Source organism: Pogoniulus pusillus, chromosome 22 (assembly GCF_015220805.1).
Source record: "Pogoniulus pusillus isolate bPogPus1 chromosome 22, bPogPus1.pri, whole genome shotgun sequence".
NCBI classification, from domain to species: Eukaryota; Metazoa; Chordata; class Aves; order Piciformes; family Lybiidae; genus Pogoniulus; species Pogoniulus pusillus.
Window position 1 is genome coordinate 11,222,708 of NC_087285.1, and position 17,346 is coordinate 11,240,053.

A 17,346-nucleotide genomic window follows, 5' to 3' on the forward strand; every position below is an offset into this window, starting at 1 on the left:
TTTGCAGAATGAAACTTTTCCATGTCATAATTAGCAAAAATGAAAGAGCTTTCCAAACAGTATTTTGGTGCTGCTGGATTGCGTTTGGATGACCTCAAACTTTCTTTCCCAAGCAAAGAACGGGAAACATTTACAAACTAATAAATGCAGAGCACGTCTGTCTTGGGAATCCTTTGTCCTATTCAAACACCACAAGTGCCAGAAGCACTGGGCACATCTGCAACTTTTCAGCCTTCCCTGGCAGGGAGGTTTAAACGGTGGAGCTGGTTACCAGCACTCAGCATGTGCTGAGACAAGGTGATGCTAGGGCTAGGACCCCACTGACAGCTGGGGCTGGGCTAACTGAAAATGTGCTACCATGGGAAGCACATGTATGCCCAATCCCACCTGACATGACCAATGATGCTGCTGGCAGGTTCCCTGCCCCTGCAGAAGCATGGCTAGGCCTGGATCTCACTTTCCCTCCCAACTGCAACTCATGCCCAGACATTTGAATGCTCTTCCTACAGACCCTGATGCCAAGCTGCAGGCAGTGTCCCCCACTACCAAAATCCTACAGCCACACCTGCCACAGGTAAATCCAATTTCTAGCTCCTGCTAGAGAAACAAGCTGTCTGACCTGAGTGATCAACACCCAATCCTCTCTTCAGTTCCTTCTGAAACACAACCCCACTATGGTTTGCAGTGGTGCAGGATCTCAAAGAGCTGTCTGCAGAACAAAGCCATCTCCACAGCACAACCCCCAACACTGTGGCCAGCGTTGCCACGAAACCCTGGGGAAGCAGGTGATGGTAACGTGGACTGACTGGAGCATGTGCTCTGCTGCCAGGGTTCAGAGGAGGATCACCTTGGTGTTAATCTTACTGCTGGGGAGTTTAAGAAGAACGATTGGTATGGCAACCCTCCCTCACCACCAGCTTTGATGTCTCCAGAGCTCAGTAACCCAGATCCAAGCTTTTGTGATTCACTTGAGTCTGTTATTCTGTGTGTGCTCATGCTGAAGCTCTTAGAAAGTATTACTGCATACATATTTATTATAAACCCAAAAATCTTTCACCAGCTTAAAGTGAAAGTCAGCAGCTTCTCAAGAACCTACTTACTAGTGCCAGGACTTTGAGGGAATCTGCAAAATCACATGGGCTGCTTGAACCACTGAAGCCTTGCCTCCTGCCTCCCTTCCCCAGATCCTGTGCTGCTGCTGGTGAGCTGGTGCACCTCAGTAAGTCACTAGAAGATGGGCTGAAAGCCTTCTGGAAGCTTCCCTCTCCCTGGTGGATCTGTGAGCAGAGAGGTGTGTGCAAGTGCCAGGGAGGGACGGGGGAGCAGAGCTGTGCTGGAGCCTCTGCAGCCAAGGAGTGTGTGGGAAGGAGGCATCAGACTGCCTTGTTCCTGCCACAACACTGCAATGCTGGCCATGGTCTCTATTGAAATTAGACTGGCTGGGGCAGAACACAAGAAAGACCCTTGACCTTTACTGCCAAACCTCCTGAGACTTCACTCACCCATTTTCCAGAAGGCTTAAGAGCATCTCTGAGCTGAGTGGTACCATGTTACTGTGCCTGCAGCAGCAGTTAATTAGTTAGTAATAGATAAATGACTACGCAGACAAATGCTGCTGACTTGAGCAGTTGGACAACTACAAGACCCGAGCTTGCAGCAGCACCCTGGATACTGGCCAACCACAGTGACTTCAGACCCTTCTGGAGAGATGTGCTTTCCTCCTGGTTGCTATGTGACACAGATACACTATAAAAATTGCTGCCCCGAGCCCAAAACACTCAAAATGGACAAAGATTCTTTTTGTCTACAGGACCTCCTGCAGGTACAGGCAGTGAGGTGTAACTCACATGCTTCAACCCTTCCTCAACGAGAGGCATGGTCAATCTGAAACTTGAAAGTGGCAGCACTCTTATAGCTCAGAACATCCTCAAAACAACCATAAGGATCACATGGCACTATATGTTTGTGGACAGCCACAATGGGTGACAGGAGCCTGGCGAGGAACACCAGTGTGAACAGGGAGTAGAAGGCATGTGCTGCTGCAGGGACTTTGTCAGAAGGAACTTTCTCCAAAGAAGCTTTAGAGAAGTTTTCCTTGTGCTTGTGCATGCCATCCCTTTTGGGAGGGTGCTGCTGACTCAAAGCTATGGCTTTGTCTCTGTTCAAACTTTTATCCCTTTCCACTGAGATCCACGGGGTCATTCTTCCTTCTTTTGGGGAGTCTAGCTACAAGTGATGAGTGCTCACAAGCATCTGACATGGGCTCCAGCCTGCCCAGTCTCTGATGTTCAACTTGAGAGACAGAGCTAGAGGAAACTGGGAAGAGCCCTCTGTCTCTGTTACTGAGAAACACAACCATACCAGCTTTCACACTATGCCCACCATGCACACCATCTCCCAGAGGCAACAAGGAGCTTTGCAGCCCCTACACATCCACTCTGGAGCCCCCACAGAACAGCTTCTGCTCCCTACATGCACACAGAAGTGCCCAGGCAAGGGGGAATCTGTTTCTTCTCTCTGCCAGAAATAAATGAGGTTGAAACCAAACATGTCAAATGGGATATGCCATTGTGTGTACACGAGTGACTGCAGCTTCAAGGCCAATTAATTCAATTACAGCCTGATCCAGCAGAGCAATGAAGTGGCCTTGAGTTAGGGGACTCAGCAGGTGCTTTTCCTTTCACCGTGCGACCCGCACAGGAACAAGACTTTGAAGCAGCTGCCAATCACTGCAGCTGGTGCAGTGAGACTGGCTCCTGCCAGGATCCCTGTCCTCTGCTTAGCTCCACTGCCAACACTGGGCAGTGATCAGGTGAGAAATCTCACCCCTGCCAGCTCTGGTGGATAATCAACTCTCTCCAGTCCCTCCCTCCAAAGGCACGATGGAAATGCAGGGAGCTCAGAGGAGCAGCACTTGCACCCCAGCTTCATTACTGACCATGCGTGTTATTAACTCCCTGTCCTCATGCTCCTCTGACTCAAGACCCTGGGTTCAGGTCTCTGCAAGCTTCTGGTCCTACCACAGGACCTGCTGCAGGAAGGGCTGGAGAAACTGGGCAACACAGAGGCAGGTGGGAAGCTCCCTGGCTCACCACAGAAATCACACCAGGGGAAAAAAAGAGAGGAGAAAAACAGAAGAACAAAAAGGTGGTGGCACTGGGCTTGCAGAACACACAGATCTAGGTTTTGCCACCACATACCTTGAAAAGGCCTCAAGGGCTTGGAACTGCACTGCAGAAGTGAGCTGCAAACTAAAGCAGCCATAGGTAAAGAAGCAGAAGCAGTGGAGCATACAGCCAGGCTTGCAGGAAGAAGTGAGAGGTGCCCTTGAGACATTTCATCCCCAGTCAGGAGATGTGTTCTTCCTGCTCTGGCCCCAGCCTGGCAGAGATACCTGGTGCCAGCAGCACAGGGCTGGTGATGGGTACTCCTGCCACAGGATGTCACCAGAGCACAGAGATGGACCCACTGGGACCCAGGGCTGGTGCAGCTGCTGGAGGGTGCTGCTGCCTGAGGACTCTGCTGTCACCTTCCCCATCCCTGCCTGCTGCAAACAAAGATGGCACGGCATGCTTGCTGCTTTGTCATCTCACAACCTTTAACCCATTGTCAGTGTTCTTGAGGCCTGATCCTGGCACCACAGCTAGGGCTGCAGGATTCCTGGCAAAACCTGACAATCCCATTCCTTAGGACAAGACACACAGACTTCACAACAGCTGCCACCACACCAGCACCCAGCACAGGGCAGTGATGTGTCTGCGTGTGACACTGCCTGCTGCCAGAGGGACAGCAGTAAGCAGCACCCAACTGCTGGAGATGCTTACCCTAAAACAGCCAAGCCTGAAAGCAGATGGCTTCCACTGCATGCTAAGCTCCCTCTGCAGGGTGGGTTTTGGCTACACAAGAGGCTCAGGATTTCCACTGAAATGCCTCAACTCGCTCAGAGCACAGCAGAGCCAGCCTGAGTCTGTACAATCCAGGCACCCGTCTGGCCCCCTTTGACATGCAGAGCAAGGGCTGGAAAAGCCTGAGCTCTCTGCTCGTGCCACTTCCTTCCACCCTCAGCTGAACGGAAACAACCAGAACCAGACCTAAACCCACGTGCTGTAAAATGGAGAGATGATGCTGGATCTGCCCCACAGCCAAGAACCAGCCCAGCTGACAGTGCCAAGGTCCAGCTATATTTTCCAGCCTCTCAGCCCTGTCTCCAGGAAGGCTGGCTGTTTGGCTTTTGTTTCTTCCTCCCATTTCCTCCAGCCACACATAGCAACTGCTTCTCAGCCTTCTCTGCCTTCCACCTCTCCACAGAAGCAACAATGGAAGAGGTCTGTGCAGGTAAAGCTTTCGACTGAAGTAAAAAACACAGCTCTAGCTGGTCTCCATTATGGTTTTCCCTAGGACTAGGTCTGACCATCAGTGACCAGCTTTGCACTCACCCAGATCACCTCTGAATAGAAGGCCACACAAATGAGATGAGCTTTCTGGGCCTCACCACAAAATGTCCTTGTTTCGATGCCACTCGCAATGACGTTTACATTTCACAGCCTTTCTCTAGGTCTATTTGCTTGTGCTCTTCAGAGATTAATTTCTTTCTGTCATTCCTGGCTCACGTCCCTTAAGTCCTCAACACTATGATGGGATCAGTCCAGCTGGTGTTCACAACACCGCTGTCACCTGCATGCACACTGTACCTCTCTGTCCAAGCCATCAGTGAGACTGACTGGGGTCACTTTTAACACAGCCTCCCACCACATGACTCAACCTCCCTTTAAGCCCGCCACAATTTTCCTGTGGGGCTGTATCCGCCCAGCCAAGGTCATCCTCAGACTCTGGTGCCAGCAGCCCAGCTGCCAGATCATTTCCAGATCTCCTCCCTCCACACAGGAGAGCTCAGCTTCTTCCGGGCTGCCCTGATCCCTGTGTCCAGTGCAGAGGGGGTGAGCAGCTGGCCACCAGCAAGCAAAAGCAGCCTGTGAGCCCCCGAGCCTTCCATGCACCCTACCCAGGTAGAGGCCATCAGGCACATGGTGCAAGGAGGGCAGATGAGCATTGCAGCTGAGTGACACAAAAGCTGCTGAGCTACAAGCCCAGGACTCTGCCAAATCCTCGTGGAAGAGATGTGTCCTGGCAACTGCCTGTCTGCTGCAAGACACCATCCTTTAGGAAAAGAAAGCCCCCAACAGCCTAGTCCACCTTGTTGGTGGCACCTTTTGGAGACAAACACTCCTCCCACCCAGTGGACAGGCAGAGCTGGGGTTGTTCTGGCCAGTTGGAGGTACTGACATCTTGAATAAAAAGAAAAGGGAAATATTACTTTGGACAGAGCCAAGTATTTTGCTGTGGCCAAACCACAATGTTTCATTTAAATTCAAACCGACTGCAGTTTGCGTTTGACACTTTCAGCTGTGTTCGTAAAATCGCTCAGAGGAGTTTCCAGCACAACAAAGCCTCTCCCAAGAGAGAGAGCAGCAAATCTTGCCTTGCAAATCTCCAATTATTTAGCTGCTTCTCAGAATTTCTCACTGTTTTCCTTTGCCCCCTAAAATGGGCATCTCAGAAGTCACACAAATCTGTGAGAACCACAAGAAATGGCTCATGTAGCTTGTTTGGCTCCCAAAGTATGTCTGTAGCTTGGATGCTCTCTGCCAGGAGGCTTCCCAGTGACAGCTCTGCCAGGACTAGAGATGCCCAGGCATCAGGCCTGCATTTCTGCACCTCACACTGAAGCCAGCATTTCGGTAGGGACAGAGGCCCCAGCTGAACACTGGGTGAACCCCACTGAAACAATCCCAGCTACTCTGGAAGCTACTCATGAAAGCAGCCTTTTCCCAATGCAGGTGCAGGTCTTGCTGTGCTTTGTGATAACCTCAGCAAAGGTACTCAGCATTAAAAAACTCATTACCTGTCCCACCTGAAGGTGCACTTCACAGCACGCTTGGTGATGCCTCTTTGTCCCCTGAGAAGTGCCACAGCAAGGATCCATCATTAGGTGTTCAATGGGGAGAAAAAGATATTTTTTTTTTAAATCTCTGGGTTTTTATTTTAAATAAAAGTGCTTTTGGGGGTCATTTTGAAAGGTAAAGAGCATTTTTAAACTCTATCCCAGATACAGCAAAGAACTCCTTGTCTTGCACACAAGTCCTCTCTAAACCACCATGCCAGAAACTCTCTAAATATTGTCCATTCCAGGGTCGTGGCACAAAAGAAGGCACCATCAGAAATGCTCATCTTGCCAGTGGTGCCAGCCAGCTCACCCAGTGCCATGCCTTTTCCAAAGAGACCTGTTCAAGAGGCTAAGAGCAGGCTGGATCTCAGTTACTATCAGCCCATATCCTTTACACCTGGCTGCAAACCCCAGTTTATTTCTTGCATAAAAGTTCCATAAAGACTTGTAATTTTTTTTTTCTGGGAAAAACAGGAGTTTTTCAAGAACACATCATCCAGAATGGCAGCTGCAGCACCCTTCCAAAGCCCCAGCTGCCTGAGTTCTGTGGTGGGCAAGCATCCCCAGTGCCCAGGTCTGCAGACAGCATACTGCTCCAGCAGCACCATGGCATACCAGGACCAGTGGCTCAAGGCCTTAGCCACCCAGAGCTGAGAATCTCAACAGATGGAAACCAAGGGCTGCTGCCACGAGGTAGTACAATAAACCAAACTATTGCCACTTTAGGGTGGAGGTTTGGGTAAAACAAAGGTTCTTTGCAGCAAGCAGGAACTCTTTTCTTCAGAAATCTTCTCCTGCTGTGTAACACTTGATACTCGGGCTCTGTGTCTTCTTACACAGGCAGTGGTTTATCAGACTCTACAGTTCTACATAACTGCTGGCAATAAGCTGTGTCCTGGCATGAACAGCTAAAAACTGACCTCTTACTGTAGTGCTTCAGGCATCAAGTTCTTAAAAACACAGAGATATGTAGGACTTCTTTCAACGAAGAGCAGAGTATTTAGTATCAAACTCCAGTATTTATAATATGGGTTTATCTGTTGTGCTTGCACTGTAGAAAACAGTTCAGTGGCTTGGGTTTGTTCCTGTTGTTTGTAGGAATACTAGAAATATTTTAACTCCAAATACTTCTCTTAAAAAGGAAGGAAAAAAAGTCAAACCAAACTGAAAATCCAAGCTTTGCTGAACAGGGTGTCAGAGGTCACTGAGCACTGTCAAAGTGCTTCAGCATCCCTTTTACAAATGCAAGATTTTAAACTGTGCTAAAAAGCAGCACACAACTCTTAACTCCTCCACCACACCAAGTGCTCTGGTGAGGAAGAGACTGCAGCTGGCTTGGAGTTTCTGTTATAAATTACTGGCAATGGGAAGGAAAAAGTTGACTGCTGGAATCACAGCATTTTGCAACAGCCAGAGAATTGAGCTAGTTCAGGCAGCCTTCTCCATGTGAGGTAGCCCTGGGTCTTTCCAGGATTTATTACAAACTGAATCTGAGTGGCGTCACACAACCGAGCATGACGAGGCACATGTGACACTTGCTGCCTCCAGCAGAACGCCAAGGACTGGCTCCAGCAGGTCTCCTGGAGTAGACAGACCCTTTGCCTGTCTTCATTGCCACAAACCCTATGAGAAGAGGCTGAGGGAGCTGGGGGTGTTTAGCGTGGAGAAGAGGAGGCTCAGGGCAGAGCTCATTGCTGTCTACAACTACCTGAAGGGAGGTTGTAGCCAGGTGGGGGGTGGCCTCTTCTCCCAGGCAACCAGCAACAGAACAAGGGGACACAGTCTCAAGTTGTGCCGGGGAAAGTATAGGCTGGATGTTAGGAGGAAGTTCTTCCCAGAGAGAGTGATTTGGCACTGGAATGGGCTGCCCAGGGAGGTGGTGGAGTCACCGTCCCTGGAGGTGTTCAAGAAAAGCCTGGCTGAGGCACTTAGTGTCATGGTCTGGTTGACTGGCTAGGGCTGGGGGATAGGTTGGACTGGATGATCTGGGAGGTCACTTCCAATCTGGTTGATTCTATGTTTCTATGTATTTTCCCTTGCAGTCCTCCTCCTCCCCAGCCAGCAGGCTGATGGAGCTGCCTTAGCCTGCAGCGAGGCTGCAATCCCGTGTTTGTGGGACCACAGCCAGTTGCCTTGGAAATGACGACTTCACTGTAGAACCACGCAGCAGGCCGGTCCCAAACGTCTGAGGTGAGCACGATCAGCCACAGGCTCTGCCTGCATGACCTGATCTAGGGGAAAGTGTTCCTGCCCATGGCAGGGGTTTGGAACTAAACGATCCTTGAAGTGCCTTCCAACCTGGACAATTCTGTGACTGACCAGGAGGGTCTCTGCACAGCTGAGCAGCAAGGAGCTACATGGAGGAGGTGACCACAGACTTCTCTACCCTCCTCTCTAGCACTGAGCACAGAGTGTAAAGCTCCTTCCCTGCTCCTTGAAGCCATGTTACCTCTGCAGCTGCCCAGCAGTGCAGCTCTCCAGTACTTACTCATGCACTACTAGCCTTTGGTGAACATACCACAGGAACTCAAACAGTACTGTCATCTGTGACCTCTTTGGCTTCATTGTAGTGCAGTGAGTGTTGCAAGCCCCTCTGGGGAGACAAAGCACATGGCAGCTCCCAAAGAAAGCTGCAGAAGACTTTGTAAGGCTAGAGTCCCCACTGGCTGTTACTGATAGAAATCTGCACCCACTTAAATCACTGCTGATAAACAGTCTCTGTGAACAGTCTGGATGAGAGCAGATTCTGCCCCCAAGCATTGTGACTCCAAATCTCAAGTGCAACAACAACTCTTGCTGCAGCAGATCCTTGCACCAAGGAAAGCAGCCTCCTGCTTTTAGCAAAGAGCACCTAAGAGTCATGTCTCTTGTTTGATAAGACCTGTGCCATGACTGGCACTGGGATGTAGCTGAGTCCATTAGTCCTTCTGCCCACAGCAGCAGGTGGGCAGCAGCCTCCTCCAGCAGCCACTCCTGACCCTGTCCCAACAACTGCTTAATCTCCCTGTCCCTCAACCAATGGGCAAAGCTCAAGTTCCCACTGCTGAAGCACAGCCAGTGGCACCTGATCACCCTTAGCCATGTCCCTCACTGCAGTGTAACTGTGGCTGCACAGCGTCCAGATCCACAACTCAGCTTCTGTCCTCTCAGTAGACTTTGTGATAAAGCAAAGTGAAGTTAAAACATCTACCCAGGCCTGTACTACACTGGCAGGTCAGATGGCATCACATGTCATCAAGGCAGCTCCACACTGCAGTTGGCTTCCCACAGAAATGCTGAGGCTTTAATTGTAATTAATGCCATGAAAAGGAAAAGAAGAGGTGTGTTGGTCTGTTGTACTTCCATGCAAGTGTCCACTGCAAAAATCAGGAGATACCAGGCACAGGCAAGGCTCTCACTTCAGCTTTCCTAACAAACAAGTTGCCTGGTCAATGGTAGATGACTTCACCTCTCTCTCTCTATTCCTTAATCTGTGAAATTATTCAGAGAAGTTTGATTTGCCTCAACAAAAGGGCCTTTGTGTGCTCTGAGTCTGCAGAGTTCAACATGATCAAACACTGTGGTGGAGCAGGCACGGCAGGCACTTCCCATCAGGATAGTTGCACTCCAGCACAGTCCTAAGCTGATCAGTTGTGGTCATAAGTCATAGGATTCTTTCTAGCCAAAACCACACAAGAACATATAAATGAAGCTTCCCATCTTAGGCAAGACACGGAGAAAAAAAGAATTTGGTTGCTAATGGTTATCAGGTGGAAGGCCTCAGAGGAAGAAATCTAGGAGCAGAAAGCATCAGGAGGAGAAAAAAACTCAGCCACAATACTCCAGAGATAAGCGTCTCTAAAGACCTTAAAAGGGAACAAGGCTTTCAACTTTTTGTTGCAGCTAGTAAAGACAGACAAGCTCGCAGCAAAGCCTGCAGACAGCCCCTCAGAGTTTGTTTCTTTTCCAACAAGCAGCAGCATGAAGTCAGCGCAGTGGTCAGTTCTGCAGCTGCTATTCAAACCACACAGACAGGACTGCACCGACTGGAATAACGTTAATTTTGCTCCCGACTCTGTAAAATGGGCTGCAAAGGAGCGAAGCTCACAAGCAGTAAGGAACCAACTTTGCCAGTAAGAAACCGTTAAGGACAGCCTGACTCTTTCCCCCAAACCAACCCAGGCCAAGTCAGTGCACTTCAGTGCTTCTGATCCCACCAGAGTCCTGCAGCTGAGGTCAGTCCTCCAGATCACAAACATCTGCAGTTTATCGAAGTTCTACTCTGGACACAAGCTGAAGTTCCTGCAGAAGCCCAAGGCAGCCACATCACTTCTCCAGGCCCTGCTACAAGATCCTTGAAAACTGGTGCCCTTAAGATGTCTACTGAAAAAGTTCACCTCCAAGTGAGCTCAGTGACCCACAGGCCTGCTGGTGGCCTCACTTGTCTCATAGGTGAATGAGCCACACTTTTACAGCAGCCCCAGCTAAGGAATTCACTCCACAGTCACACATCCCTCTGCTGAACTCAGGCTGGTGAGACCAGAGCTGGACCCAGAAACCGTCCCAGCCTCTGCCAGAGGATGTGGGGAGAAAGATAAGTCTGACCATTGCCCTCAGCTTAAGTCAAGAAACTTTGTGCCAGATGGTATCTTCAGTGATGCCCCTTCCAGACCAATGCCACTCACTTCAGATTCATGTCGATGTGACAGAAGGGTCAGCCTCGTTTGGAGAAACAACTCCAAACATTTCTTTTTTTCTTTCTTTCCTTTTTTTTTTGGGGGGGGGAAAGGTGGGGGCGGTGCAGCTATTTCTGCACACACGTACGGAAGGAGTAATTCGAGTTTCCAGGGTCCACCAGGCTGCCGCTCAGCGTCACCATTCCGGTATCGGGACGACGGCAATTCCGCTGGGGAGAACCGTCGGCATCCGGCATATCCTCACACTGCAGGGCAGCGAGGCCCCTGTCCGTGCGGGAACGCAGCGCATCACAGATAGCCGGAGCCGAGAAGCCTACACGGGCACCACGGCGGGGGTCCGTCAGCCCCAGCCCCGTCAACACCGGCCCGAGTCCCGCACCGGTCCCCAGAGCCGCCCCGCCGGCACCTACCCTGTCGTCAGCGGGGGCCACGTCCGGTAGCCGCTCCTCGTCGGAGGTGGAAGGAGGACCGCCGGTGTCGAAGCCAGGGCCGGGATCGGGGCTCGGGCTGGGCTGGGGGCCGGGGGGCGGCGGAGCGCGGCGCTGCCCGACCCGCAGCGCACCGAAGTCCAGGGTCTTGCTCTCGAAGGCGCCTTCGACGCTGCAGAAGAGGCCGCCACGCTTCTGCCGGGGCACCGCCGCCGTGCCGGGACGAGCCAAGTACACCGGCAGCTCCTCATCTTTGCGCCGCATGCCCTCCGCCATGCCCGCCGCGCCGCCGGGACGGGACGGGTGGGACGGGGCCGCGGGCGGCTCCGTGTGGGGCGAGGCTGGCAGCGGCTCTCGGCGGGGCGGGGCCGCTCACCGGCGCCGCTGGGCTTCGAGGCGGCGGCGGGAGTTCGGCAGCAGAGCGGGCGGACGGGCGAGCCTTCTCTAGCCACCGGTCCGGCAAACCCCGGTCCCGACAGGCTTCCTGCGAGAGACGGCGAGCGGCGCCGGCTGGGACAGCCACGTGCACGGCGGGCCCGGGCGCGCCCCCGGCGACGGGCGGGACACGAGCAGCCACCTCCCCGCCCGGCCCCGAGGGCGGCTGCACGCGCGTCTCCGGGGGCGGGGCGGGGCGCCGGTGCCGGTGCCTGTGCCTCTGCGCTGCCCCGCGCTGCTACAGCCGTCGGTTTCCGAGGGTCTGCGGCGGTGTGATGGCACCGGCCGCATTGCTGGGACACGTCTCCATCCTTTCGGGGGTACAGCCGGGACTCGGCGGACAGGCCGAGTTTTGCCTGCTGCCAGAAACCAGCTCACAGCCTGCCCGGGCAGCGGCCACCCTGGGGGCTCCCGGGCGCGATTGTTCACACGGCTACACTTCACTCCTCTCGGGCCACTGGCCCTAGCGAGCATCAAAGTCAGTAAATCACGTCTGGGCACAAGCAATGCCAGCTGCACAAGGGGCTCGCTGTGCACACCCGTGGGCACCCGTGGGCCTGTCACGCCAACACACTCAACACGGCGGCAGAAGCGAGCTCGAGGGCTGGGCTGGGTTCAGGTGCTGCTCAGAGAGCCCAGGTGCAGCTTCAACTCCAAAGTGCCGAAGACCTGAAGGCAAAAGCAACAGCAAGGCTGGATCCGCGATGTGGCACGGCTCCAAAACTGCAGTTCTGACTGGAAAGTCTTTTCCCAAACGTGCATTTCTTAATAGAGAACAAGTATGCACAGTACCTGGGCTCAGTGTCCTGCCAAGTAATCTTTCACACCACGTATCTGCTGTGAGATATTGTCAGTTATGCTTTTTCCAACCTTTTTTTTTCCCAAACAAAACGATGGCATTGTCTCTGCCAGCCCTCCAGGAACTGGTGGTTCTCATGGAATAATTCCCATAGAGCCTTCGCTATCATGGAGAACAATGCTCCTGTGATTAGCCTGGAGTGGGAGTCTGTGGGTACTGGCTGACAGAGGCTTGAAGTTACAAGGGAGGAAATAGTTTAGGAGAGTTTCCTTCCTTTTGCGCTCTGAGAAGCAGCCTGCTTTTGTAGCTGGACTGGTACCAGTGTCATTAACTCTATCCTTTTCTCCGCCTAAGTGGGGCAATCTACCTGATCTTGAATTTTTGGCTGACTACTCACATCTGAGGGGCTAAGAAAAGAGAGGATGCACTACAAACAGTCTGTCGGCAAAGCTGCATGGGTTACTCTAACAGCATTGTGTCACTTAGCAGGGTAAGCCATTGGTCAGTTCCTGCACTTACATTCTCTAAAGAGACACCAGAGAAGGTTGCGTTTGGCTGTCCTCACAATCTAACATGAAGTTCAACATGCACATGTCCCAGCTTTGTGGCTTCATGGAATTTACTGATGTGGGTTTCATGCTGCCCTGCCACTCACCCAAGAAGGGCCCTGCACTGCTGCCTGTGTGGTGCTTGCTGTCACCTTCCAGGGACAGGGACAGCAGCAGTTTCTGGCAGCTAAGGAAGGAAGCATCTTCTCAAACAGCCAGAGTTTGGTTTGTAGGTTCTAATGCTGCTCTCCTGGCAAACATTCTACCTCTGTAATCAACTGCTTGGCAGTAAGGCCACTAGTATCAGACAGATGCACCAAGTCTTTGCCTTCCTCAAAAACTGCCTTAGCCTGAGTGAATTTATCCTTCTTACACTGAAAGCTGGATCCACAGAGCAGCTCCACCTGGGCTAAAAATCATCTCAGCCAGCTTCTGCCTCTAGCAAAGGGGGGATGTGTGCATATCTGTTGATGTTAGAGCCAGTGTCCAGGAGACTTCAGACAGCGAGCAGAGACTGAGCCTTCTAGCTGCCAAATACTAACCCTTGAGGAAGCAAGCCTTTCCCAGGACAAAAAGCCAGCTCCTGAGCCACAGGCTGCTGGGTGGCTTTGTGCACTGACCGCAGTGAAGTTAGAGTGAACCTCTTGTTTTGGTTGGGACTTCTCCATATGGTTGTGTAGCTTTGTGGGGAATTAAAATTCCTTGGAACAAGGCCTGGTCTTTGTCTGGTTCTGCAAATGTGCAAAGTTTCAGCATTGTACTTTAATAGCAATATTTATTCAAATCCCGATTCTAATGTTTATCTTTCCTAGTGCCTTGCTGCAGAAATGATTGCACTGAAGTTATCTGCACTAGTGAAGGAGTAAGGGGGCTCTTCTAAGAAGTGAAGCCTTTAAAACTTGACCTTTAACAGAAGTTATTCTCTGGATGAAAGACAATTCTTTATGTCTCAAATTGCCATTCTCTTTTAAGATTCATTTTGCTGGGTTTTGTGAGGCCTCTAGTTCAAAGCACGCCAAGAAAACTGAAGTTTGGGTTCAGTGTTTCCTGCACTGGCCTTGCTCTGGAGCCCAGCAGAATGCATCACTTGTGTTTCTGTATGTCTGTGTCTCAGATCAGATCTGAAGCTTTCAATTACATGATGACAAAATGTCCATTCCCTGTAATTAAGCACATTTTCTTTAAATCGTGTTCATTTGCTAGCTGATAAAAATGCTGTCGAGGCAAACAGCCATGAGTGGTGTATCTTCAGCCCTGCTGGCAAATCATATCTCTTCCTGCTTGTTTATGCAAAGTAGTTGGGTGGCACAGATCAGGGCAGGGGGATCCCATGGAGAGGGGAGATTGTCCTGACCCTCAGGAGGATGGTGATGGCAGGCACTGCAATACAATGTGTGTCACTTGACTGTTGCTGCAGGACCTACCAGAACCAAAACATCAGCCCTGCAGAGTGTTTCCTCAGCTCAGGGACTGCATTTTTCATTGTGACCCCAGCACAGGAGTGCCTGTCCCTCTTGGGTCAGGAGTCTGAGTCTGCCAGATGGGCACTGCTGGTCATATCTGGAAGGAAAATAAACAGCCTAGTATTCTGATTTAGGATCAGCATTGGTTCTGTGAGAAATTACCTTCCTTAGTGGCAAGCTTCTCATGTACACCTGACTAGCCTGCCTCTCTGGCTGGGTGAGAGCTGTGCCCACTGCTCTGGAATGGAAATCAGCCATGCTGCTGGGTGAGCTGCACTAGTTATGAATGGGGGCAGTGGTGCAGCCTTCTTGGAACTGGTCTTTAGGCAAATCCCTTTCTACAAAAGGATTAGTTAACAACATGAGACATAATCACCCTGTCTGGGGTAGGCGTTTCCTCATTCTGTGCCCTCAGTCCTGTGTTGGTTTACTTTGTTGTTCTCATCATCTGCTGCCAGGGCATCAGCTGGGTTTCCCAGTAGGACCTGTGCAGGGGAATCTTGGCTCCAGAGATGACTGCCCAAGCTGCTGGGTAACCAGAACAGGTGGTATTACTTTCACAAGCATTTTCTCCCTGAGGCTGCCCACTTACTAAGGCTTTTTAATGTTTGAAGTGGAATTTAAATTGCCAGCTGAATCACTCAAACAGCAAAGGTATTGACAGAGAAGTCTTATTAGGTCATCTTGCCTGCCGCTGCCAAGCCATCGTTGCTCTCTGCTGGGTATTTTCGGTTAATTTTGCTAGTTCACTTTCTGTTTGGGAAGCTGGCAAGCATCTTCTTAGCTGGAAACCCCCTGCATCCTCTGTTGGCAAACTCCTGTGCTGGTTCCCAGTTCCCAGATGCTCTACACAATGTAGTTCTGTAATTATTTTTACAATAAAACCAGAAAAAGGATAAAAAAAGAGTAAAGCACATCCCAGATTGTGGCTTCTTGTTCACACAATGTTGCCTGTGCCTCTGGAAACTGCTCACTGCTCAACTGGTGTGTAGGGGGAGCTGTGGAATAGAAGTGTCTCAGGCTCTGTAACTATGACCACAATGCTCATTAGACTCTGAGAATACTGTGTTGTTTGAAGGAAACAGGCTGTTGACATTAGGTGGGATTTGACCCACTCCCTCACCAATGTTCACATTCTCAAGCAAAGGAGACCTGTACTCTGAGTGAGGACATTTCCTTCCTTGTTGTCAAATCAATACAAAATGGTTTTACACTGGTTTTCCTGTGGGCCTGGAGGCTGCAGATCTTTAATTGTGCATGAAAGGGACATAATGACAGCATAACTTTGTTAGCATGATACATGCATGTCTGGTTTCGTAGCTCATTTGCTTTGAAGGTCTGTAGATTGAGCTGGAGAAGCACTGAGAAACAGCAGGGCAGTGCTAGTGGCATGTTAACACTGCTTTCTTCATCCCCATCTTCTTCCTACAGGGTTTGATAAAACTGCATCCCTTTATTACATGCATGGTGAGTAGCAATGATGAAGTCAGACAGAGTTCTCTTGATTCATGCAAAGCCAGAGCTGCCTTTGCTTACTCCAGAGTCCTGATTGTCTGGGAGGCAGAGGTCAGAGATGGGTGGATTCTTTTATTCCCCAAGAAATGGCACATTTATGAAGAGCAGGTGACTGCTAAGTCTCCTGTCTCCATTGAGCAGGGAAGGACAGTGGCTGATGCTTTCATCACCATGCTCCAATTTCTAAACTCTTGGACATAGTAGGTTAGAAGGTTAGAATAAACCTTCTTCTATCTTTTTGTAAGCTGCAGGTCAGTGGGCATTTTCAGGATCACAGTTTGGAGAAGGGTGAGACTGCATGTGCTGGAATTGCTGGCTGGGTGTGGAGTGGACCATTAGGGCCTGGGCGAGACGGATTTGTGTAAGAAAAGACCCATTCTTTCCCAGTTTGAAGTCCAAAATATTCTGCTAGACTTGTGACACATTCACTTCAAGAGCAGTCAGCCCAGTTCCCCTGAGATCAAGTTCTGCCTCTTGAAATCAGTCTTTTCCCACCTGTTCTGTTTGTTCCCTCTTTCCTAGATGACATTATGCAGCATACTCTTCCAAGCCGTGAAGCTTGGCTCAGCCATTCTCACTCAAGAACTCCACTTTTAGTCTTTGTTGTGATGGTAAATGCTGACTTGCTTTCACATGTCAGTCATTTGTGACTCTCTCATTCCAGCCTGTCCCAGGGATCACCAGCTACTCCTCTCTCAGCTTGCTTTTATTTCTACTAAAGACTTTGAGCCCTAAGCTGAGACTTCCTTGTTTCCGTGGCGTTGCACTTGACCAAATCAATTGCAGACCTAAATTGGTCTTTGTTTCAACAACCCTACCCATAGCTTCAGGAGAGTAGACTGATGCTCCATAGCAAAACCAGGTGGTGTATCTAGAGATAATTAGTGATTACATGCCAGTGATTACATGCCTATAATCAGTAATTAGATCCCAGCAGAGCAGAATTACAGTGGATTTAAAGATAGAGTGTGTTTGTTTGTTTGTTTGTATGGTCTCTTGTGACCGTGAGGAAGAAAGCAGTGAAATGTATTTTGGCCAGCTCATGAGGCAGGCAGGGCAGCTGTTTGTGCAGGGTTTCTGCCACAACTGTCTCACCCCTGGTGTAACTCCTGACATAAGCAACTTAGCTGTGTGCAAACCACAGGAGCCAGGCTGTGACTGAAGGGTCCCTGTCTGCCTGCCTGTCTGCCGGGCCATTTGCTGTCACTCTGGAGGTAAAACATCCTCACGCTGGAGGAACCAATAACTGGCAGAAACTACTACCTATGCTTAACATAGCCAGGAAAAGCTGTGCCCTCTGCTAGCCGAGAAGAAAGTCTGCAAGCACTTCTGCTTCTTTCCAAGCCAGGCCAGGGAGCCACATGCTCCCAGCTAGGGGTTTGCTTTCCATCTGTTTGAAAGCAGGTGTGGGGGAAGGAATCACAAGAGAGAGATTTATCTTTGTTGGCCAGAGGATGAACTTAAGTCCTGGCTGAAATCTGTGTTTGTTGAAGGAAGACACTGCAATGAAAAGATACATTTTGTAGATTTCATTTATA

The 17,346-nt window shown here is 50.6% G+C and overlaps 1 protein-coding gene across 1 annotated transcript in view; it reads right to left on the reverse strand.

Annotated features, from left to right (window-relative positions):
• DPYSL3 (dihydropyrimidinase like 3) overlaps positions 1-11,572 on the reverse strand; it is a 33,181-nt gene extending 21,609 nt beyond the window's left edge. The window contains exon 1 of the mRNA XM_064161707.1: positions 11,031-11,572. Within this exon, the coding sequence (XP_064017777.1) occupies positions 11,031-11,324 (294 nt within the window). The 5' untranslated portion in view covers positions 11,325-11,572. The remainder of the gene's footprint in view (positions 1-11,030) is intronic.
• Between the last annotated feature and the right edge of the window lie 5,774 nt (positions 11,573-17,346).